Source organism: Balaenoptera acutorostrata, chromosome 8 (assembly GCF_949987535.1).
Source record: "Balaenoptera acutorostrata chromosome 8, mBalAcu1.1, whole genome shotgun sequence".
In the NCBI taxonomy this organism is placed as follows: domain Eukaryota; kingdom Metazoa; phylum Chordata; class Mammalia; order Artiodactyla; family Balaenopteridae; genus Balaenoptera; species Balaenoptera acutorostrata.
Window position 1 is genome coordinate 65,945,741 of NC_080071.1, and position 22,936 is coordinate 65,968,676.

Consider the following 22,936-nt stretch of genomic DNA (forward strand, 5'->3'; position numbering starts at 1 on the left):
AACATGATGATTAGGCACCATTCCAGAGGCAGGACAAACAGTGGTTAGACAAGACAAAACCCGTATCCTAACTCAGGTCCTTACTTTCTAGAGGTGCCTGGGGGCTGACGACACAAGAATAACATCAGGTAGTGAGAACACTAAGAAAGAAAATGAAGGTGTAATGGGCTGGGGAGGAGGACAGTTTTACAAGGGGTGGTTAAAGACAGCTTCTCTCCTTAAGCGACCCATGAGCAGTCCTAAGAGAGCCATGTGAGGCTGTGGGAGAAGAGGCTTCTGTGCAGTTCCTAAGAAGGGAATATGCTTGATGCGTGCCAAGGACAGAAAGATGGGTGGCTGCAGCTGAGTGAATGAATGCCAGGAGGAATATGGGGGATTAAGACCTTGTATGCCTAGTGGGCCTTGACAAAAACGTATGAATTTTAGTCTAATTGTAATGGGAAATCATGGAAGGATTATATGCAGGGGAATGATGTTAATTCTTAGAAAAAGGGAAGGGGGGTAGAGAGGGTGGAGGGAGATCAGAGCAGCTACTGTGTGAGAATAGACTGTAAGGGTGGAAGGAAGCAGAGAGGGAGACCAGTTAGGAGGCTGGTGCGGTAGCTCAGGTGAGAGCCAGCAGTGGCTTGAACAAAAAAGCGATATTAGTAAGGGTCTAAAATAGGCTGTAGTATATAGATTGCTCTTGGATTTCATTTGATTCTCACCATGTTCTGAGTTAGGTAGTGTAGGAATTCTTCTCTTAGGTATAAATTGAGTTGTCCGAGGTTTTAAAACTGAGTATTGATAGAGAGTAGGACTGTAAATTCCAAATGCATGGCATATAGGAACAGGATTTATTGTTGACATTATGTGAGCTTCTTTGGAATACTACCTTTTTCCTCACCCTTTTTTGTTGTTGTTGTTTTAGTGTATTAAAGTAATAAAACTTAAGAGTTAAAACAGTAACACTGCATAATGTGAAATGAAATGAAGGTAACTTGCAACCCAGAAAGGTTCTTAAAAGTCCAAGAAACTGAGTAAAGTACTCTTTAGAAATATATAAAGCCAGGTGTACTTACCTATGTGTCACCTCTCAGTCATGATCACTGTAACACTGATTGAGGATTAAAATAAGGCAAAACTGAGAACCAGGGTAGAGGCAGGTACAGAAGCAGTTGGAAACCAGAGCTGGGAAGTTGGGAAGCCAGGATTGTCAGAAGCTAGGGAAGCAGGGTCAAGGCGTGGGTGAGCCGTAGCCTGGCAGGTGCAGGAGCCTGCTGTGTCCCCTCTGGTGAGGCAGCCCAGCTCAGGGCTGGCTGGCAGGAACTCCCTGACTGCGGTGGCAAGTGTGGACTCAAAGAGATGAAATCATCAGTTTACATGGTAATTGTAAAGATTGTAATGTTTGTATTATGAGCCATAAAACTAATACACTGTACAGTATAGGGATGCTAGGGCAGTTCAGTAAATGCAGTGCTTACCGTTAAGTAAACTGGTGCTCAGCAGTTGGCCCAGAAACTGCTGACATCTCCTGTTTCTTTGGAATATATTGAAATCAATATGTTGATATTAATCGCTTTCTGAAATATGCTGCTTCTGTCAGATGCTTTCTTGGTCACTTCCCTCTCCCTCTAATATTTTAACAAGGAAAAATCATTTATCGACAGTTTGATAGCATAGTTTTAACACTTTTAGCCTTCAGTAACGCATTTCATTTGTTCTAAGTTGCCTATATTTTCACACTCTTAACAACTGCAATTGAGATGGATCTTAACAACTGGTAGAATCTTAGATTGGAGGAAAAACAGTATTCAGTGTCGGTGGTGTTTTACAGGTTTCCTCTGAGGAATGTTTACATTAAGACCGAGTTTAATTTCTTTTTAATCATACTTTTTCTACATCGACCTATCATGCCGTCAAATAAGTTGCAATTTAAATTGCTAATACAAAAATGATGGGTCTTAAAATACAGTTTTAATCATAACCCCTAATCACGAGCTCAAGAATATTTCTCCTGGGTAAAACATTCTTAGAGGTTTCTAAAGAAATAACTTTCGGAAGAATCCATGTAATTTCCTGAATGCACAGTAATTTCCTGAAGTCTCTAAATTACTGTGTGTGCATGTGGTGGGGAGAGGGATGAGAGGGATGGTGGGTGGTAAAGCTTTGCTTAATAGTTGGCAGTCTTACCTTTGTGATACTGAAGAGTGTGGTAGATTTTATCATAGTCTCCTTAGGCTCTTGGGAAGATAGTTAATGGGAAGTGCAGAAATATTGTGTGTATGTATGAGTTTACTGTCTAATGGCTCACATGTCCATTCTATAAAATAGTGATGTGGTATTTTTCATTAGCAAAAAGTGCAAGTTATATAGAAAATTGTTAGTTATATAGGCTATAAACAAAAGATTAATATTTTCTGAAAACCTCATGCAAACTGACAGCAGTAGGGCCCTGGTGTTTACAGTACATTCAAATGATAGGCCAACTCACCAAAGTGGAAATAACACTGATAACTGTGGGAAAATGGTCAAACTGTGTAATCAAAAGAAATACAAATTAGATCTACAGTGAGGTTCCTCATTCATATCAGTAGGAATTTTTTTTTTTTTCAAGTATCCAAAGCAAGGGTAGGAACTCAAAATGTCATGATTGGTAGCATTATACCCTAATGTGCCCCCCACCTTCTTTAGGAAGCAATTTAGCATTGTATATGGAGCCGTGAAAGTGATCTAACCTTTTGGCTTAGTCATTCCACATCCGAAGATCTTTGCTAAGGAGATAAAACCATTATTTTAAAAAACTATGTACATGAAGATTTTCCTCATAATATTTTAAGAATAGAACTTTGTAAGCACCAATCCCCAGCAATAGGGGATTGGCTAAGTCCAGTATAGGAATAACACTTGATGGGCCAGTGTGTATTCATTAGACAATAAATATGCAACAGTGGGGTGGAGAGCGCTTGTTAGTAACAAGAAGACATAAATTGTACACTAATTAGAGCTTTTTTTAACGTATAAGAAAAGCAACTAAAAGTAACGGTTGTGAATCATTGTGTGTTAATGATTGTGAATGGTTGTGTTTAATTTTTAAACAGAGCATCGTTTTGTCTCATGCAGATTTTTGTTCATGATATTTGTTAAAGGAATGAGCAAGTGACTTTTACCTTTCCCCACCTTTAGTGTGATCATCAGTACTGCTGATTAACCAGGTCTCCTTCAGTTGCAAGTTAAAAGAAAATCACAGAGTTAAGCACTACTTGACCCAGGAGTTAAATGATCTCCTCACTTCTGCTCTCCTCTGTTGATGTCTCCTGAAAAGGCTTTCCCCTCATGATAGCAAGGGGAGTGTCCAGCAGCTCAAGACTAGCTAAGGATCCTAGAGGACAGTTCTGCCTTTCTCTTTTCTTGGGAAGTCCCAGGACAGCTGTGATTGATTGGCCGGTCCTGGGTCCTGTGCCTACCTTTGAACCCCCTAGGATAGAGTAGGGAGAGTGCCAGCTTTTTTCTGGTCACTTGGGCTAAGTTTACTTTTTTTTTTTTTGCATGTTGTCATTTCTTTTATCCCAGCCTTCTTGATTTTTGTATTTAGATCTGTAGTAGCACATCTTGGTTTGGCGGGTATGTGTGTGTGTGTGTGTGTGTGTGTGTTAAAGCTTGCGTCTCTTTGATTCTGGCACTTAATTTTCCTGGACTTCCATTGAAAATTGTTAAGTTTTACCATGCCATAGACACTGCTAAATAATACAGCTACTTTGCAAACATTTCTGCTTATTTTTTAGATTGAAATGTAGTCTATTTACTTTCTTTTTGGTATAGGTAAGTAGTCAGGAATTCTTTCGGAAGCTATAGGTTAGAGGCAGCTGTGAAAGTCTCTGCCTGCCATTTTGTGTACAGCTGAAATAATTTATTTTCCCATTGTCTTAATTTTTCAAATATGTAGGAGAAAAAAACTTTCAAATAATTATATGGGTCTTTTACATAAAAATGTTGAATAGAATATTTTCTCCAAAAGCAGCTTGATAAACTTCAAATTCAGTGCAGGAATTTTCATGAAGAACAAAGCAGTTGGTTTAGCTATGTAAATTACTAGTGCTGGCAATGACATTAAAATGGATGGCTCAGATTCCTGTTAAAACGGGAAGTCCAAAATTACTGTTCGTGCAAAATTCTTTCTGGGTGGGAAAAGGGGATTCTAGGTAGATACATTTGTGAAATGCTGGGTTAGACAGAATTCACTACTAGACTAATTAGTTTTTAATATATCAATGTGTGTATTCTTTGGATTCTCTAAGAGGCAGGGATATATTTGTATTTCACTTTGACCATCAAACCCATCTTTCAAAAACAGATCAGTTATTATGTGGTTTGGGAAATACTTGCCTTAACCATTACTCTTTATCTGAATCTTGGTCCAGTTTCTTAAAAGATTGGTTAAATGGTTTGAGATGGACTTTGCTGAGGAAGTGTCATAGGGCTTTTATGTTTGTTTGTTTGTTTTAAACAACAACCTTACTATCCTGTGTGGTAGCTTGTGCTTGTTTTGTATTTCTGCCTAAATAGAAGACGCTATCCCACCTTGGTGCAAGGTGGGCTACAGGCAGACCCACCTTTTCGTGTAGGTATGGCCAAAATTTTTTTCTAGTAGCCCTATGATCTGCTCCAGAAAGTACTCTTATTGAAGCCCCAAATTAATCATGCAGCGTGGAATGAAGAAGTGAGTTTAGCTTTGGAAATAGAGGGCAAAGTTAAAAATCACTATCATGGAAGTGTTCCTATAGATTAGAACATTGAACTTTTATGTAGTCCTCTTAAATCTGCCATGATGAATAGCCCCCAGATAAACCACAGCCAATTAAATGAGTTCATTTGTTGAATGGAGTTAGAATTAGCCATTTGATTGTCTGAAGAACATTTGCCAAAAGCAACTCACTTCGTTTTGGCATATTTGATATATTGAGCCGGTATCTGACAGTAGTTGGCCACAGCATAACTTGCTTCTTGAGACTGTTCCTGGAATGTGCTAGTAATATCAGCTTTAAAAGAGGGTGACTGAATTTTTAATTGATAAATAGGAGGGGAGTCACATATATGATTCATCTAAAAATGGCATAGATTATTTAGGTGCAAGTTAAAGAAGTCTAAGACATAGCCATGGTTTTATTCCACATGTATGGAGAGTTTCTACAATTTTGCTGTTTCCCAATAGAATTTTTATATTGTGCCTTTACTAAAATTGCCTTTTTGTCATTACTAAAAGCTCTTCTCAAGACTATTAAAAGTGGTTTCAATCAATGTGTAGCTATCTTTAAAATCATGTATTTTTCTACTCAACTAAATCACCACACCTTTTTCTCTTCTTCCTATACAGACTTAGCTTTGGAACCAAACCCTTCTGACCACCCAAGAGCAAGCACAATCTTTCTGAGCAAATCTCAAACAGATGGTAAGACAATGCTTTTTTTTTCCCTGAGAAAAAGAGTGAAAACTGTTTTTGTTTTGTGTATTATAGGAGGTATTTAGAAAAACTCTTACAGTGGTTTAAATGTTTCACTTTTTTATGTATTCACTTGTCTTATTTTAATATGTTGATGATACAGTTTCCTTTAGTTGTCAGTGTTTTAGGGAGGAGAACACTTAGACTATCTGTTTATACATTTTGCCACCTCTTTATCAACATAGTCAACTGGCCACATGATTTAGATGTGGTCTATTTCTCCATGCTACTTTGTCCTTTTCCCCTTGCTCCGAAGAGCACATGTGTTAAAGACAAATGATAGGGTTTAGGTCACAGTTAGGTTTTCATTTAATCAAATCAGAAAAATCAGTTTTTATATATGGGAATTGAGCCTTGTGATTTTGGCCCTGTTTTACACAGTGTTCAACCAGACGAGCCTATCTCACATCCAGATTTATGCTACTCAGAACTTTTAAGCTATTCAAAACTTTCTCATCCTAATGTAGTGCTGTGCCAGGGTAATAAGAGCAACATGCCATATGGGGTTTTCCAGAAGATTATCCTCAGCATGTGAAACTCATATAAATTTCCTGTGTCCTTGTTTTAAGATGAGAATCAGAACCGTAGAATTTTTTGCACTCCTGCTTGCCTGCCTGTCTTCCTTAATGTTATGTTAAATCCTAGTTTATTTGCTAAAAAGCCATACGTGACCAAGTTTTGCAGTTGATTACGAGAGCAGGAATACAAGAAGTGAACATTCCATAATATTTAAAGAGATGCAGCACAATAAAAAACGGAGGTTTGGTTTTTTGTTGTTGTTGTTTTGCTTTTTGTTTTTTTCCGTTAGATCACTGGTTTTTATAAAAGGATATAACTCAGGAACAGCCAGATGGAAGAGATGCATAGGGCCAGGCGTGGGGACAGGGCACAGAGCTTTGATGCCCTCTGCCAGGGTACTACATGTTCACCAACCTGGAAGCTCCTGGGGTTTCTAACTTGCATTTTTCTAGTGTGTGTACTTGAGCCACTCATTTCTGGTTAGGATTGCTCTATTTCTCAGTTTCTTCCAGAGCCATGAGCTGCTCACATGTAGAGGGGCTCTGGAGACAGTAAAAGAAAAGCTGTCCCATGCCTGTCTCTCTCTTCAGCCTTAAGGAATCCGTGCCTGTGATGCCTGTCTGGAGTTAAAGGAGGCAATGTGAGCAGGAGTGCGGCCTAAGACCCTCTTCAGGCTTCTATTCTTCTGGCCTTTGTTGGAGCAAAACAGTTTTGTGTGCTGTAGATATGTTCATTTAGGTCAGCACACTCATTTTAAAATTTACGTTTAACATAGGTTGCTTTCCAGTTGTGTATTTTTTCAGTAAGGTATTTGAGTAGGTTACCATTAAGTGGTTCAGGATGCTTCCAGAGATACTGGTGCGTTCGGAGATGAGTGCCTGGCCAGAAACTGGTTCTTAGAGTTGTCATCTGTAGATTGTGGTAATTAAAGTAAGCTGTGTGTAAATGAAGAATTAGAAAATACTCCTGGCTAGTAGTTCAGCTATGCAGCAGGTAAATTTTTTTATTAGCTAAGTTTCTCACCTGGCCTAATTTGCTTTGTCCTTTTCTTTTGTAAATGGGGAGTCTTTCATTTGTACCTAATACAGAATATCTATTAGGTCAAAAAAGTGAAACTAAGCTTTTAGATTTTATTTATAGGACTCATCTTGCTGGGTGATTTAAATTATATATTTTGTTGGAAATTATTTTAAAAAATAGAATGGAATTTTATCTCATTGTGTTATTGGTAATCCATCAAATAATTAGTGACTACTTTTATTTTTCTATGGCATTTGTATCAGAATTCATCAGTTAATTTTTTTTATTCTTAGTGCGGGAAAAGAGGAAGAGCGACCATTTAAACCATGTAAGTAAACAGTTGAAAAGTTAAGAAATTAATAGTTTGAATTAAAAATATGTCTGCCATGATTCCTAAGAATATGATGGATCCAATACTGTTAGCGTGGACCTCTTTTTTGTAGATTTTCTAAATCTCTATTTTCCTAATTATCAAATGTATTCAGGAAAGTCTTTGACTTAGTAGTGCCCATTTTTTAAGGGTTCTGACATTTAAGTTAAATTTCACTAATATGGTTGTAGTATAAAGATCTGCCTTAAATTCTTTTGCCTTATTTTTTTGATCTTATTTTTTAACCAAAGTAATAAAAGTATGACAGGTAAGTTAATTTTTAGCACTGTCCATTGACTTCTTGTCATAGCAGGTGAAAGCTTAGCTTCTTTGGTCCACCATGACGTTATTTCCCTCCCTGTGTTCCCTCAACATGTATCAGTTTTTATTAAATCAGAATCAATGTTTACATTACTACGACTCTGCAAATATTGTGCATTGCTGAGCCATATAGTTCTCTGACTGTGCCTCCTCCTTGTACACCCTTCATTCTTCTTCTTCAATATTAATGAAATTGGAGCCCTTCTGCACTTCTCTAGGATAACCCAACCCCCCTTTTCCTAGCCAACGTGATCTCACACAGCCAAATGCAGTAAGTAGCTCCCTGCCCGGTCTCCCTGCTTTCACATTCTTCATTTTTTCTGTGGAATTAATTTCCTGACTATATTCACTTGCCTGTTTTCTAACAGCTATTTTTTTCCCCAAATGTTTTAACATTTGTCACATGCCTATCAAAAATATTTTCCGTCTACTAAGCCACATCTGTTCCATTTTTTTTCTTGGAGACACTTTTCCCCAATCTTTTGTCTTCCTACTCCCATATAGACTAGTGTTCCCCTAGGCCTGCTCTATGCCTCTTTTCCTGGGATATCTGTGTGAAGTCATCTGGGATCTCACATAACTCTGCTCTCTTATGTTGGATCCCCTATGTCCTAGATTCTGTTTCCCTCTTGTCTTGTTATACTTCCTTGTTGTACTGGAGCACATTTTCCTGGGAAAAGGGCACATGGGCAGAAAGTTTATAGAGATCTAGCCTCTCTGAAACTCCTTCTGTTTGATAAACTATAGAATTCTCAGTTGAAACTAATTTTTGCAGTTCTAAAGACATTTCCCTCTCATCTTCTCATTTACACTGTTGCTCTTAAACCTGTTGACATTGTATGGTACATTGTACATTACCGATTTTAGTCATTTTCCCCCATCCCTTCCTTCTCGGGAACCTTTTAGTACCTTCCCTCTCCCTGGGATTTTGAAATTTCATAATTTGGTTTGGTATAGACCTTTTTTGTGTGTTTCTTTGATATTCTGTTTTTTTTTTCCAGGTTCCTATTATTCAGATGTTGGAAGTCTTAGACTTACCAGATGGCTAACTTTTTTCCCCTCCTGCTTTGCATTTTGTCTTTTTGTCCTGCTTCCTGGCGATTTCCTTGACTGTGCTCTAATCCTTCTATTGAATATATTGTTTTGTCTACCTTATTTTCAATTTATAGAGTTCTCTTATATCCTGTCATTCTTTTTTTCACTGATGCAATTTCAAGTTTTCATTTGCTCCTGAGTTTTTATCACTCCCATCAATTCCTTCTTCCTGTTTTGTTTTGTTTTGTTTTAAAGCATCCTTATATTTTATTTTATTTATTTATTTTTTGGCTGCATTGGGTCTTGGTTTCTGCACGTGGGCTTTCTCTGGTTGCGGTGAGCTGGGCCTACTCTTTGCTGGGTGCGTGGGCTTCTCATTGCAGTGGCTTCTCTTGTTGCGGAGCACAGGCTCTAGGGCGTGTGGGCTTCAGTAGTTGTGGCTCATGGGCTCTAGAGCGCAGGCTCAGTAGTTGTGGCGCATGGGCTCAGTTGCTCTGTGGTATGTGGGATCTTTCTGGGCCAGGGCTCGAACCCGTGTCCCCTGCATTGGCAGGCGGATTCTTAACCACTGCGCCACCAGGGAAGTCCCATTCCTTCTTCCTGTTTTGATCTCTTACGTGTTGGGGGCTTCCCTCAAACGTGTGATGGTCCTTGGCTGTCTGTTAAGATCTAATTGGAAGCATCGCTTGGACAACTCGTTTAACTGATGGGCCTCACTGCAAGGATTTGGGGACCACGCCTCTGAACTCTGAGCCTGCCTTGGGTTCTGTAAGACAAACTGGTTTTCTTGTTCCTGTCCTAGTCACTCTCTGTAGGTACCAAGGTTGTGCTTCCTCTGTTCTGCCATGTCAGTTACCACTCCTTTATCTAGTCTTTTCACCTTTCAAACATTAAAAATCATCTGCTGTTTATCCTGTCTTATGTATAGCTTTTTTAAAAAATGCCTTTAATTCTAATGAGATGATATCTGAAAGAAGGGGGAGAGGAAATAGATTTGTAGTCAGTCTACTCAAACTTAGATTTATTCTTTGAATATAGGTTCTGAGTTTGAAGTTTAATTCAATATAATTAACGATATTAATTCAGACAATATTTTTGATTATACCTATAATTAGAATATTATACTTTTCTACTAAGGCCTTGAGTATGAATTCTATTCAAACCACTCACCCTACCATATTGTCCATTAATGTGCAACATAGATGGAGTATTACAGATTTTTCAGTTAAAGTCATTGATTCTTAATAAACGTATCCAAAACTTGTGAAAAGGGGGAAGAAAAAAGTGAACTTCAGCTTTATTCTTTTTTTTCTTCTTTTTTCATTTATATACTTTTATTTGGGAATGTTTAAATCAATACAGAGAGAACTAAATTTCAGAGACACCGAATATCATTAGTTTGGATATCATTACTTTATTATAAAAGAAACACGGAAATTATTTACAGGATGAAAGATTTCAGAACTTCAGTGGCAGCTTCACGTGATGCCATTGGGGGAACCGGCAGCTTCACGTGATGCCATTTCAATAGTGACTTATTTTAGTCGACATAGTTTCCAAGAATGTCACCATCTCTAAATAAGAAAGAATCCTTGTCATCTAGAACTACTTTGGTGCCTCCATATTCTGGGAGAAGAACTTTATCTCCAACTTTCACACTAACTGGTTGAATCTCTCCACCCTTTCCTTTAGAGCCTGATCCAACAGCTACTACCATTGCTTGCAATACTTTTCCTTGCGATTTTTCTGGAAGCATAATGCCTCCTTTGGTTACAACTTCGGGTGCACTTCTTTCAACTAATACTCGGTCAAAGAGGGGAAGAAACTTTCTAAATGCCTGTCCTGCCATGACTCGGGTTGCCGCACTTCGTACTCTCGCTCTCTCCAGCTTTATTCTTTTAATGGGTTAAAATCAGAGGCAGTAGGCACAATGGGAAGAGTCATTGGGTGGGGGCAGGATTTCAACAGGTACTTGACCTTTAATGATAAGCTTTGAGGGTTGTTACTTACGAGCCTCCTAGGTATGATTATTTTCTAGTCTTCACCATTAAACCTGAAGTCTACTAAGCAACCTTTCCCCTTATAAAGATGGTAAAAGTCCACGTATTTTGTCCTTAGTGCTGAATGAAGATAAATACTCTTCTTCAGTGACCAATTGAAATAATACCTATGAACATTAAACTGTCAGTAGTGTTTTTTGCTACTTGTTTTTTTTTTTTGGTATTTGCATTTTATACCCTTATGTGTGTCAGTGCAGTTTATTGAGGTTGTGAGCCAGCAATGGTAAGGCTTTAATCATCAAGGACAGTTATCTTAAATTTTCAAGCAAGATGAGAGGAAAGTAATCTGCTGGCAGCTAACATATCTAGGCTTTGCTCAGAGGCTTCAATTCTGCCATCCTTTAGTGAACAGTAGATGCTGGAAAGTTTGAATAGTTTCAGGAGTAGGCCTGTGGAAGTGTTTCTTTTGTAGGATCGAGCCAGTAGACTGTAAGTTGCTGATACGTTAAATGAGCCCCCATAGGACTATAGACCACATCTAATTAAAAATTTTAAATGTTTTAGCAGTAATATTTCCAAAGACAAATCAATATACATTCATAATAGAAAAAAAAGTTTTTAATAGAGGAAAACAGGATAAATAGCACCCAAAGCTCTACCAACTAGTCTATATTTTGGTACATTTCCTTACTATTTTTATTCCCCTCATATATATAGATTTTTGGTCAGAATTGACTTTTATTACGTGTAGTGTATGTCATATTATACCCTAATAGTAGTGACCTTAAAAGATAACCTGCTTCGTTTAGAATCAAAGTATTTGAATGAGTGAATTTTCATTTTTCATGCTGTATCTGTTTTTTGAGATTCTAAAATTACACATTAACCAAATAGCTTAAGGACCATATCAGAGTTTTAGTTTAAAACATTTCTAGCTTGAAGGAGAAATTAGTCTTCCAAATAGTGATACTTTTCAAATATGTTACATCTAGAACTTTTTGTTAATAAGGAATAAGTGGCTTTGCATAAAGCATCTGAAACAAGCAAAATGGTGTTTTATATATGCCATTTGGATATTTCTGATTATTGGATACTGGCAATTTTTATTTAAATGCTCTGTATTTTAAAAAGCATCAACTAGATTTTCTCCCTGCCTCACCTTTCATGTATTTGTGGAGGACATTGATGGGAGAGTGTGACAGCATGGTGAAAACTATTTTATATTAATAGGAGGAAGGAAGGCTCATCTGAATTAGTAAACAAACAAAAACCAAAAACAAAACCCAGCTTTAAAATTGTTTGTATTCTGTGGTATTAAAGAATGCTACTCTTCCTTCCAGTGGCTTTCAGTGATTGGGATTTGGTTATTGGCCTTACTTTAAGGAAGAGAGTTGTCCTAACATAGTTTAGGCCATTTTAGTATTTGACTATTGCCGTGTTCATGGGCTCTTCACAAATAAATGGATACTTCTAAAGTGTTTTAAAGATAGTTCATTCTCTAGAGGGTCTCAAAAAGTTCTTTGTCACCTATCCAACACCACTGTAGATAAATTCTCACGAATTTGTATCTTTAGTAAGATTTACCTCCAGTTGTAACTGATCTTAAATAATTTCTCAAACACTTGTTGAATCCTAATTTGTCCCAGATTCTGTGCTCAGTAGCTGGAGGTAGGAGAAGAATCTTCCTAACCTGGAGAAGCTTGTTTACTTAAGAGGGTGGTACTATGCAAGCAGCTGAGACCATGGAACGGTTGGTAAATTAGACGTGTGAGTGTGCAGAAAGCGAGAAGTTTTGTGGTGTGCCTGCTGGCAGAGGGATCCTAGAGGAAGATGGGGTCAAGCTTGCTGGGACAGGAGGAAGAAAAAGGCACTGCAGGCAGAGAGCAGCATGGGTGAGGCAGGAGGTCAAATAACACGTAGAACAGAATTAGTACAATTTTGAAATGAATGGCAAGTATTCTCTGAGGTTCTCACTTGAGTAATGTCATGGCAGTCTTACGTAAACATGAAGTGAGAAGTTAAATTCTCAGAGTTGTTTTATCCGTTTTTTTTGGATGCGAGAGAATCTTTAAGCAGTACCTTTTTGTCCTCCAGATAAGGAAATTGAGGCCCAGAGAGACTTATGGCCCCCAGCTTTTTAGTGATAGAGCAGCCCTGGCATGCCCAGCCTCTGATTCGAAAACGTTTGTTTCGTCACACTGTCTCCTGAACTAATACATTTATTATTGGTGTTCATTTACTGCAGTGAAATGCTCCTACATCGGTATTATAGAAAGCATTACGTTTTATTGTAGTAAATGAATAGAAATAGGAAATCTCAGCTGCATTTCATTGCTTAAGGAAAAAACCCTGAAATCTTATTCTAAACTTTTTACATTATTATAAAGGTAATGTATAATAGGTGCTTGCCAGGTTTGATTATAGGTACTATACCAAGGCAGCATTTTATAACCCATTTCTCAAAGCTCGTCTGTGGAAGTCAGAGTATAGAGGTTTCCCATAGAGCTGCACATGATATCACACTCAGGCAGTTCATGGAGTGTAAGAAAAATCTTAATGCTTTATCGTTTGACATTTTAACCAAGGAAAAAAAACACACTTTATAGGTTTAACTTACTGTGACATTTTCTTCTATTTCCCTTCCCCTTCAGGTATCTCCAGGGCAGCTTACTAAAAAGTATAGCTCATGCTCAACAATATTTCTAGATGACAGCACAGTCAGCCAGCCTAATCTTAGAACCACAGTAAAATGGTGAGTACAACTAGGTTGCCAAGGGCTGAGTGACAGACCCCCTTATCGCTAAAAGCATCCTAGCCATACATAATTTCATTCATTTGAATTGTCCTTTTCAGTGATCAGGTTAAAAAACTGGTGTCAACTATATATTGATTTCAAGGACCTAAATATGAATTTTCAGTTTCCATTTTAATCTTAGAGCGCATGATAGAAGGGAAAGCCAGTTAGCAAATAAGAAATCCCAGAAAAAGTATAAATCTTTATTTGACGCATTTCTGTTGTTAAGCCATTGTTGAACATAATGAGAAAGAGAGGTACTTTTTATTGGCTATTTCTAGAAAAAATTATTTCTTTATGAGTTGTAGTCCTCAAACAATGTATACTACTTTGGAAGCTACTCTTAGAAGAAGGAACAGCTTGTCCCCTACTGGCACCAAAGCGAATCTGCATTTAAATTTAATTGGATTTTGTCAGATTTATCCCACTGTGCATTTTTTTTTTTCCTGCACTATTTCTGTATGAAATTTTACTTCTCCTTCCTGTCCCCCAAAGAGGGGGAGAATATATCAAAGCAGTCTTAAGAAATACACACTCAAGCTTAATTTCTTTGTAGATGAAATTTGTTCAACTGAGGTTTTAACTTAATAGACACATTTAATTTTTGTTTATAAATATATCTCCAACACACTGTATCAATCACAGCAGAGAACAGTAAAAGAGGTGAGGTTTCGGAAACATGGCTGTGGTCAGGCTTATACTTAAGGAGACACGAACAGTGTCATGATGACGGAAACTATTCTTTAATTTCTGGGAGCACCTCATAGTCCACAATTGGAGATGCACTTTCAAAACACCCTAATGATGAACCTTTCAAGCTTATTTAAGAGAAAAAAACCAAACGGGATGCAGAGCTTCTTGCCTCCTCCCTCGCGGTTGTCCACGAAACATTAACATCTCCTTAGGATATGAATGTTGATTTTCCAGAACACAGTTTGGGAAATGCTATTTGAAAATATTAATGTCCTTATCCTTAATTTTATTTGTTGTCTTAATTTTATAAGCTAATTATATTTTTAATTGGTTTTTAATGTGCCAGCTTTTTTTTAGCTATTTAAATGATCAGTAACTTCTACTTTAATTAAAGACAGCAAGTTCACAGTCATAATAATGTAACTTTCCTCTGTTGCTTACAATAATAGTTGCAGTCAAATCATGTTTCAGCAAAAACTGAGCCCCATCTCTAAAGTCCTGAGTTTGGGCACTTATCACATAATCACTGAATGTTTTTATTCAGCCAAGACACTGAATCTGTGGGTACCAAAACCACTCTACTTTGGCTAGAGTCGCAGCTTCTTTTGAATTCAAAAGAGTCTGATGTCCAGTATATAATTCAAAAGTACTTTGAAGGTTAACCTTGCTCAGGGACTTCCCTGGTGGTGTAGTGGTTAAGAATCTGCCTGCCAACGCAGGGGACACAGGTTCGAGCCCTGGTCTGGGAAGATCCCACATGCCGCAGAGCAATTAAACCCGTGCGCCACAACTACTGAGCCTGTGCCGTAGAGCCCGCGAGCCACAACTACTGAGCCCGTGTGCCACAACTACTGAAGCCCACGCACCTAGAGCCCGTGCTGTGCAACAAGAGAAGCCACCACAGTGAGAAGGCCGCGCACCACGACAAAGAGCAGCCCCCGCTCTTGGCAACTAGAGAAAGCCCGCGCGCAGTAACAAAGACCCCATGCAGCCAAAAATAAGTAAAATTAAATAAAATTTAAAAAAAAAAAAAGAAGATTAACCTTGCTCAGACAAGTAGGTTTCATCCTTTTTTTTCCCGACCTAGTCTAATTTTTGGAAGTACAGTAAATTTTAATTTGCTCTCATTCAGTTTTAAAAATGATCATTCATCACATTCATTATTGGTGAAATAAAGGTTTACTGAGAAAATTAATAGGGCCAATTGGCTTTTAGGAATGATTTTGAAAATGTTTATCATGGGGTTAGTTTTCAGTGGGGTAGTTGTTCTCAGTGGGGTAGGTGAGCCTTATTAGAATCACTTATGCAACTTTTCAAGATATATGTTTCTGGATGCACAAAGTCCACCCGCCTGCCCCCGCCTCCAAGACACAGTGTCTGTGTGTCTGTCTGTCTGTCTCTCTCTCACCCACGCACACACACCTTTTGACAAGATGGGGAATGATGTGAAGCATGATTATATGGACAAAAGCATCCCGAGTGATTCTCCGATCTTAACCCTAACTCATTCATCCCTAAACTTTGCTGCACGCTGCAGTCATCTGGGGACCTTTAAAAACAGTCCTGATGCCCAAGTCATACCCAGTGCCGGTTAAATCAGAACATCTTGAAGCAGAAGCCAGACAGTTTTTAAAGCTTCTCAGATGATCCCAGTGTGCAGCTGAGCTTGGGAGCCACTATTTGGTTAGAGGGCAGGAGAAAGAGAACTGCTTCTGATAATTAGTGGGACCTTAGGTAAGTCAGTTTTAAGCCTTGGTTCCCTTATCTGTAAAATGGGTTGTTTAATTAAATGTCATCTACGGTTCAGTGGTCCTTTCCATCATAAAACTTCTAATGCTGTGATTTTAAAATCAATTTGAAGATGAAACTTTGAAGCACTATAGAAGTATCCATCTTTGATGCTAACGGTGTTACAGGCCTTTATACAAGTGCTAAGATTCTATAGACCTGTTATAAAATTCAGATTTGCCTTCCCTCAATTATTTTGAGTTTCATTTTAGACACTGAGAACAAAGGGGAGCATATAACTTAACCAGAGAACCCCTTTGTTGCCTAATATACAACATCTGTGAATAACTTAGGAATATAGTAACTTAAAAAAGACTACCTAAGGACTTGTATCTATCTGTTCATTAATACTTTATTTAAAATAATTTGGAAATACCTGTCATTAATAGTATACTGTGTAGTATTATGCTGTATTATTAGCACTGCTTATTTCGGGATAGCTAGACCTATCATCAGTTTTGTGGCTATAAAATTTTGCTATTAAATTTTCTAATAATTATGTAAAAGTGATTTTAAATCATTTGGGTATAGAGCACTTTTATTATTTACTTTTAGGGAAATAATGGAAAACGGATGGGTAGGTGGATAGCGAACTAAATCAACTGAAATGCAGGGGCTAACAAAAAAACCACACACACACACACCCCCCCCCACACAAACAACTACTATATGGCTTAAATTTAAGCATGTGTATAGATAGATATAACTTGTACAGGACAGAAGGTTTTGTGGGTAGAAGGACAAATGACAGGGGAAATATGTAATAATTTATATATTATAATAATCAACCAAAACATGCCTTCTAACAGCATATCTAGCATTTTGGGTCTCCTAATTTTGCTAAAAGCTAAAGAACCTAAAACAAGGGGGAAAGCACCCATGTGGTACTGTTCTGAATTAGAGGATTTCGGGGCCACTGGGCCTCTGGAAGGTCTTCCCTCCTTGCTAACTAACCCCTTTTTAAAAATGTCTTCAGGCCTGATATGATAAAAGTCAGTTATTACAATGTATTTTTTTTCCTCCACAGTATGACCTTAGCAATATATTACCACATAAAGAACAGGTGAGCTCTTTTAAAACCTATCTTGTTATTCCAGCTAATTAATTTACAAGGTATCAAGTTTAGTGTTAGGTAATAACTATAGATGTTACTGGCATAAGCTTTTATTATTAGAGTGCTTTTATTACAATATAGAAGTGAATCATTTATTTTTATCTTAGGACCCTTAATTCTTAGGTTACTGAGCATCCCAAAGAGTATTTGTTTATATGGGTTATATTGATAATTTACTGTATTAGAAATTGAAATTGAGAATTTAAAAAATTAAATCCATTGTATGTTAAAACAGGGTTTGCCTTAGCACTATTGAAATTTTGAGCTAGATAATGCTTTGTTGTGGGGTGTCGTCCTGTGTGTTATAGGATATATAGCAGCACCCTTGGCCTCTACTCACTAGATGCCAGTAGCACCTTCTTCCCTCCACATGACGACAACCAAAACTGTCTCCAGCCATGGCCAGAAGTCCCCTGGGGGACGAAATCACCCCTGCTTGGGAACCCCAGTGTTTAACATAAGTCATTTTTTTTTTAATGAAAAATAACTATTTTCCACAACAAAAAATATTGAGAGAAAAGTATCTCCTTAATAGAAGACAGCTGATTCTCATATCTATTCTGTCTTCAGTCATTTGTTTTGAAGAAACAATATGAAGAAGATCCAGCCGCTTGCAGATATATAGTTGGAAAAAGATGTATTTTTAAAGCCTTCAGATAATTTGGTATATTCTTTGATACTGTACCAAAAGTCTGCATGTGCTAGTTTCTTAAATTAGTTAAAATGGAATTCTAAATCATATCAATGAACTTGTAATAAATACTATGTTAAATTAATACCCATTGATCTGTCATGCATACTGAGTAGATCTTTTTACCTGTACGTGACATTATAATATTATACGTTGGTCATTTGGAAAGTATTGGTTCACATTTCTTTAGACAGTGTCAAAAACTCACTTTTGTTATTAGTATCACCACCAGTCTTACCTGAAAAGTCTTTTAAGTGTTGAGAAGTTGTCAAGTTCACAATAGAAGGTAGAAGTTTTCCAAAAATCCTGATATTTTTAGCTTGATGGCTTGAATTTTATCATTGGCAACAAATAACTTTAGAGTTATTTTCCTTGAAGTGACAGGCTCACTTTGTTCATTTTTGAAAGAATGACTGTGTCAGTTGTACATTCAGATAACGATGGTGTTCGATGAAAAAAGTGTTTCAAATAAAGATGGTGTTCTATGAAAAAAATGACTTACTGCCAAGTCACAAGTGCTTTTCCTTAACACAGCCATATTTCAGTATGTAAAAGTGCTTAATGCATACTTTCCACTTATTCAGAATACTAAAAAGAAGGACCAAGGTTTAAGAACACTATTAATTTTTACTCTTTTATCAAGGATGTTCTTCAAGCAGATTTTTAACTGCAAGTGGCAGTGAATAATTGAATGACCTCTAATTCAGTTTGGTACCACTGCCTTGATTCATGCTCAGAAACCAGCAGTTTTACCCACTTTTGCTTTTATACATCCATAGCAAATGTCACACAATGTGAAGGGCAGGTAGTGTCTTAGTATTCTTATAAAAGCAGTTTTGGGCTTCCCTGGTGGCGCAGTGGTTGAGAGTCTGCCTGCTAATGCAGGGGACACGGGTTCGAGCCCTGGTCTGGGAAGATCCCACATGCCACGGAGCGGCTGGGCCCGTGAGCCACAATTGCTGAGCCTGCGCGTCTGGAGCCTGTGCCCCGCGACGGGAGGGGCCGCGATGGAGAAGGGCCCGCGCACCGCGATGAAGAGCGGTCCCCGCACCGCGATGAGGAGTGGCCCCCGCTTGCCGCAACTGGAGAAAGCCCTCGCACGAACCGAAGACCCAACACAGCCAGAAAATAAATAAATAAATAAATAAATAAGAAAAAAATCCTTAAAAAAAAAAAAAAAATAGGAACATCTGCATTCCTTTAAAAAAAAAAAAAAAAAAAAAAAAAAGCAGTTTTGACCTCTTGGGCCTCCTGAAGGAGGGGATAGGGGAGAATCCCAGAGGCCTGCAGACCACATTTAGAGAACCGCTGTTCAAGTGAGCGCAGTGTATTAGTGTGGTGAAATTTTAAATTAAAAAGCCTGGTTTCTTTTAAAATAAAAAGACAATTACATTTTTAACTCAAACTATTTAAAAGAGACAAGAAGAAATACACAATAAGAATATAAAGAACTAAAGAGAAAAAAACGGGAAAAAACCATGAATCTCATATTCACATTCATTGAAGTTAGAAGAATTTATTGCCCACCACCACTGCTTTATAAAATGTTCTTGCATATTCCAGTGTGAGGTTAGAGGAGTGAAAATATATTGGTTTACTAGCATTGCCTGTTAGGGAGGGTCAGTGCTTATAGAGGCAACTCTGGCTGGTTGTTGTAGAAAAGATTTCACAGAAGTTGATGTGCTGAGTAAAAATAGCTCAGGAAACCTTTCTAAGGGTGGAATCCAGGAGAAGAATTTATAAAACTGTTTGCTTTGTTGAAGGTTAAGCTTCCTCTACCCCTCTCTCTACTCCTAGCAGATATTTTACTAAGATAGTAACTCCTGAATTAATTTTTTAAATGCACATTCTTATTTTATAGAGATGCAGATAGATCCTTGGATATTTTTGATGAGAGATTACATCCACTCACAGTAAGTGTCAGTTTTATTGAAGTTGTATTTTTCTCTTGTACAGTTGTGTTTATTTCATGCTGATTTGCTTTGACATTAATTACTAGAAGAAAATTACTTCCTCCAGCTCGAAGTCAAATTCATCTTCCTTTAAGTCTTCTTCCCCACGCCATGTTGTGTCTAGTCATTTTCCCGAAGGCGTGTTGTATAAGGGGTTGATGGATATGAACCGAGTTGCACTTTGTATGAATAGTGAGCAGGTAAGTAAACATACCCAAGTAACAGAAAATGTATCTTTTTAAAGGATGATTTTCCATAGCATCAAACAATATAAATATTTGTAAATAAACCTAATATGATAAGGCCTCTAAGAAGAAAATTAGAAAACTGTTTAAATTTTAAACGAATTAAAATGACAAAGTTTTAAAATTCACTTCTTCGGGTGCTCTGTAGCCACACGTGGCTGGCGACTGCTGTACAGGACAGCACATTCTTCGAGCCTTATGGTTACAGGACACTGGAAATGTGTTTTCAAAGTTGATTACAGAAAAGTATGACATATGGTGATCAGCAAGACTTTTGAGCCTAAAAATATTGGGTTGGCCAAAAAGTTTGTTTGGTTAGTGAATATATTGTTCAATAAAATGCTTGGTGAAAATGAAAACTGTGTCTTTTATTTTTACTTAAAACCAAATGAACTTTTTGGCCAACCCAATAGTTTACATTTGGTTAGAATTCTGTGGGGAGGAACGTGGAAATACATAAATTTTCTGCGGTTGTGCCTGTATTTTTCTTTAATGAATGGTGGTGAGTACTGGATCACTGTGGTATTTTAGGATCCCATTGTTTATATTTAAAAGACTACAAGACATGTCACCCAATCAAAATTATTTTAAGGGGCACGTGGGCCCAAGTGTGAAGACTGCTATCTTAAGGGTACTTTTAAGTATTTTTCTTCCATGGATACTTAAATTGCATTTTTTCTCCTTTCAGCGAGAAAAGATTCCAGAGGAATACTTCGAGCATGATCCTGAACACAAATTCATTTACAGATTTGTTCATACTCTTTTTAGTGCCGCACAGCTAACTGCTGAATGTGCAGTAGTAACTTTGGTAAGATATTTTTTCTTTCATAAAGCATCTGTAGAAATTTCTGTCTTGTACACATGGTATGGTCCTGTTTTTCCCAAATGAAAGTAGGTTCCTGAAATGATCATTAGAACTTTATTAAGAGAAACCTATCAAAAGAAAGTAAAGTATACACATTTGAGCTTTAATAATCATTATGATTTAAAATGTTGCCATTGCTTTTCTCATCACAAAACAATTGCTATTAAAGGCAGCAGGAGAGATTTCTGGTTTCTCCTTCCACACCTGAGGGGACACATGCACGCACAGTGCACACACGCACACACAGACGACGCATGTTGTGGTGGTAGGGCGGGGCAATAACTGAACGCTCTGGTCCACAGGTAGAAACAGGTTCCGGGTAGTTTGAAGCTGAGTCCCAGACTGTACTGCCTAGGCAGTTCTGATGTGTGTCCTGATTGAGAACTACTGCCCTCAGTTCTCTGTTCCTTGGGTAATGGATAATGGTGTTAACCATCCCTGCTGTCCTCTTATTGCCTGCATGTGAAGTTGCCCAGGACTAGGGTGCCAGTAGGACTTCAGAAGGCTTTACTCTAGTTAGCCTGCTAAGCTACAGCTGTGTAAGGACCTTTTTGTCATCCATTCCTAATTCCTATGGTAAGATTTTATCATTTGAATAATAAATCATATTGAAGTGAGAGGTAGTTGGGATTGTTTTACTCCTCCCTATAGCAAACCTGTAGGGGGGAAAGTCAGCTGCGTGGTCTGCAGGGAAGGAATACTTAGGCCACTCACTGCCTGCTCCTATCAAGGCAGAATTTAGGACAGGAGGCTTGTCCTTTTGAAAAGAGACCCCTCAGTGGGTACTGGATCAGACACAGGCCTTTTCTTGGAGCTACAGGCCACTTGGAGTGCTTAGCACATGCTTGAGAGAGGCAGGAATGGTGCTTGCATATGGAGAGCTAGGAAATGCAGGAAGGAGAGTATTTGGGTTGGAAGAGGGGCATTTCTTTGTAGACAAGTTAAGCTTGATGTACCTGCGAGACAGCAGAATGGCAGTGTCTAGTAATCATTTGAATATATGGGATTGGAGCATGAATCTGAGCTAGAGGGAGGGAATTAAGTCTAGCTGTTCAAATGCAGAGAAAGTATGTAAAATAAAAAGTGGGTAGAAGATAGATCTGTAGGGACTGTCAGCACTTAAGGGACAGATCCCCAGAGGAGTGGCTACAGTGGTAGGAAACCCAGCAGAGAACCCTAAGAGACACCAGGAGAGGTTCAAGAAGGAGAGTATGGTCCAAACGCTAAATGCTACCAAGAAGTTGCTCATGTCATAAATACCATGTCACTGAATACCTACTCTGTGTCACTTTTCTACATGTGGGGGGTGGAGGAGAGAACAAGTTGGATAAATAAAGTTCTTGCCTTTATGGAGCAAGTGTGGAAGACGTCAATTTTTTTTTTTTCTTTTTTTTTATCGGAGTACAGTTGATTTACAGTGTTGTGTTAGTTTCAGGTGTATAGCAAAGTATAAGTGTTTTTTTTTAATGAGTGTTTTTTAAAAGATGACTATTTCAAGTAGTGGTAAAAACCATGAAGAGAAAGCAAGGTAAAGGGATAAAGTGATTAGAGGGGCTTACTAGAAAGCTCAGGAAGAGCCTCTTTAAAGAGGTAATGTTTGAACCCAGGACCTGGCTGAACTGAGGAAGATCAGGTACGCTGGCATTACGGGCAGAGGGGACAAGTGCAAGGCTCTGAGACAGGAACTTGTTCTGTGTGTTCAAGGAAAAGCAAGGTGGCCATTGTGATCCGAGCGGGGAATGAGGGAAAGAGCATAGGTGATGAGGTCACGGAAGGACAAGGCCGTACCGCACAGGGCCTGGTAACTTGCAGGCCACGGGAAGAAGGTATTTGTTTGATGGGAAACCTCTGGCAGATCTGGAGCAGGCGCATAAAGTACTCTTAATTTAAGAGGCTCTCCTGGCTGCTTTGGGGAGAACAGACTGTAGTCTGTTGGGAGGCAGAGAAGTTAGGCAGTGGCAGCGATACAAGTCAGAAGTGACAGACAGAAAAGCGGTCAGGGTACCAGTGAAGGTAGAGATAACAAGAAGTTCTAACAGATTGGAGCAGG

General features: G+C 38.2%; 1 protein-coding gene across 14 annotated transcripts in view; it reads left to right on the forward strand.

The window, feature by feature from the left end:
• Positions 1-22,936, forward strand: part of LOC114235717 (cyclin-Y-like protein 1) — a 121,168-nt gene that overhangs the window by 88,941 nt on the left and 9,291 nt on the right. For 11 of the 14 annotated variants that reach the window (XM_057551725.1, XM_057551732.1, XM_057551728.1 and 8 more), the window contains 6 exons: positions 5,354-5,428; positions 7,312-7,346; positions 13,396-13,496; positions 17,047-17,082; positions 19,686-19,737; positions 20,710-20,829. In XM_057551725.1, coding sequence (XP_057407708.1) covers positions 5,354-5,428; positions 7,312-7,346; positions 13,396-13,496; positions 17,047-17,082; positions 19,686-19,737; positions 20,710-20,829 — 419 coding nt within the window. The remainder of the gene's footprint in view (positions 1-5,353; positions 5,429-7,311; positions 7,347-13,395; positions 13,497-17,046; positions 17,083-19,685; positions 19,738-20,709; positions 20,830-22,936) is intronic. The other 3 variants (XM_057551736.1, XM_057551737.1, XM_057551738.1) reach the window with 2 other exon arrangements.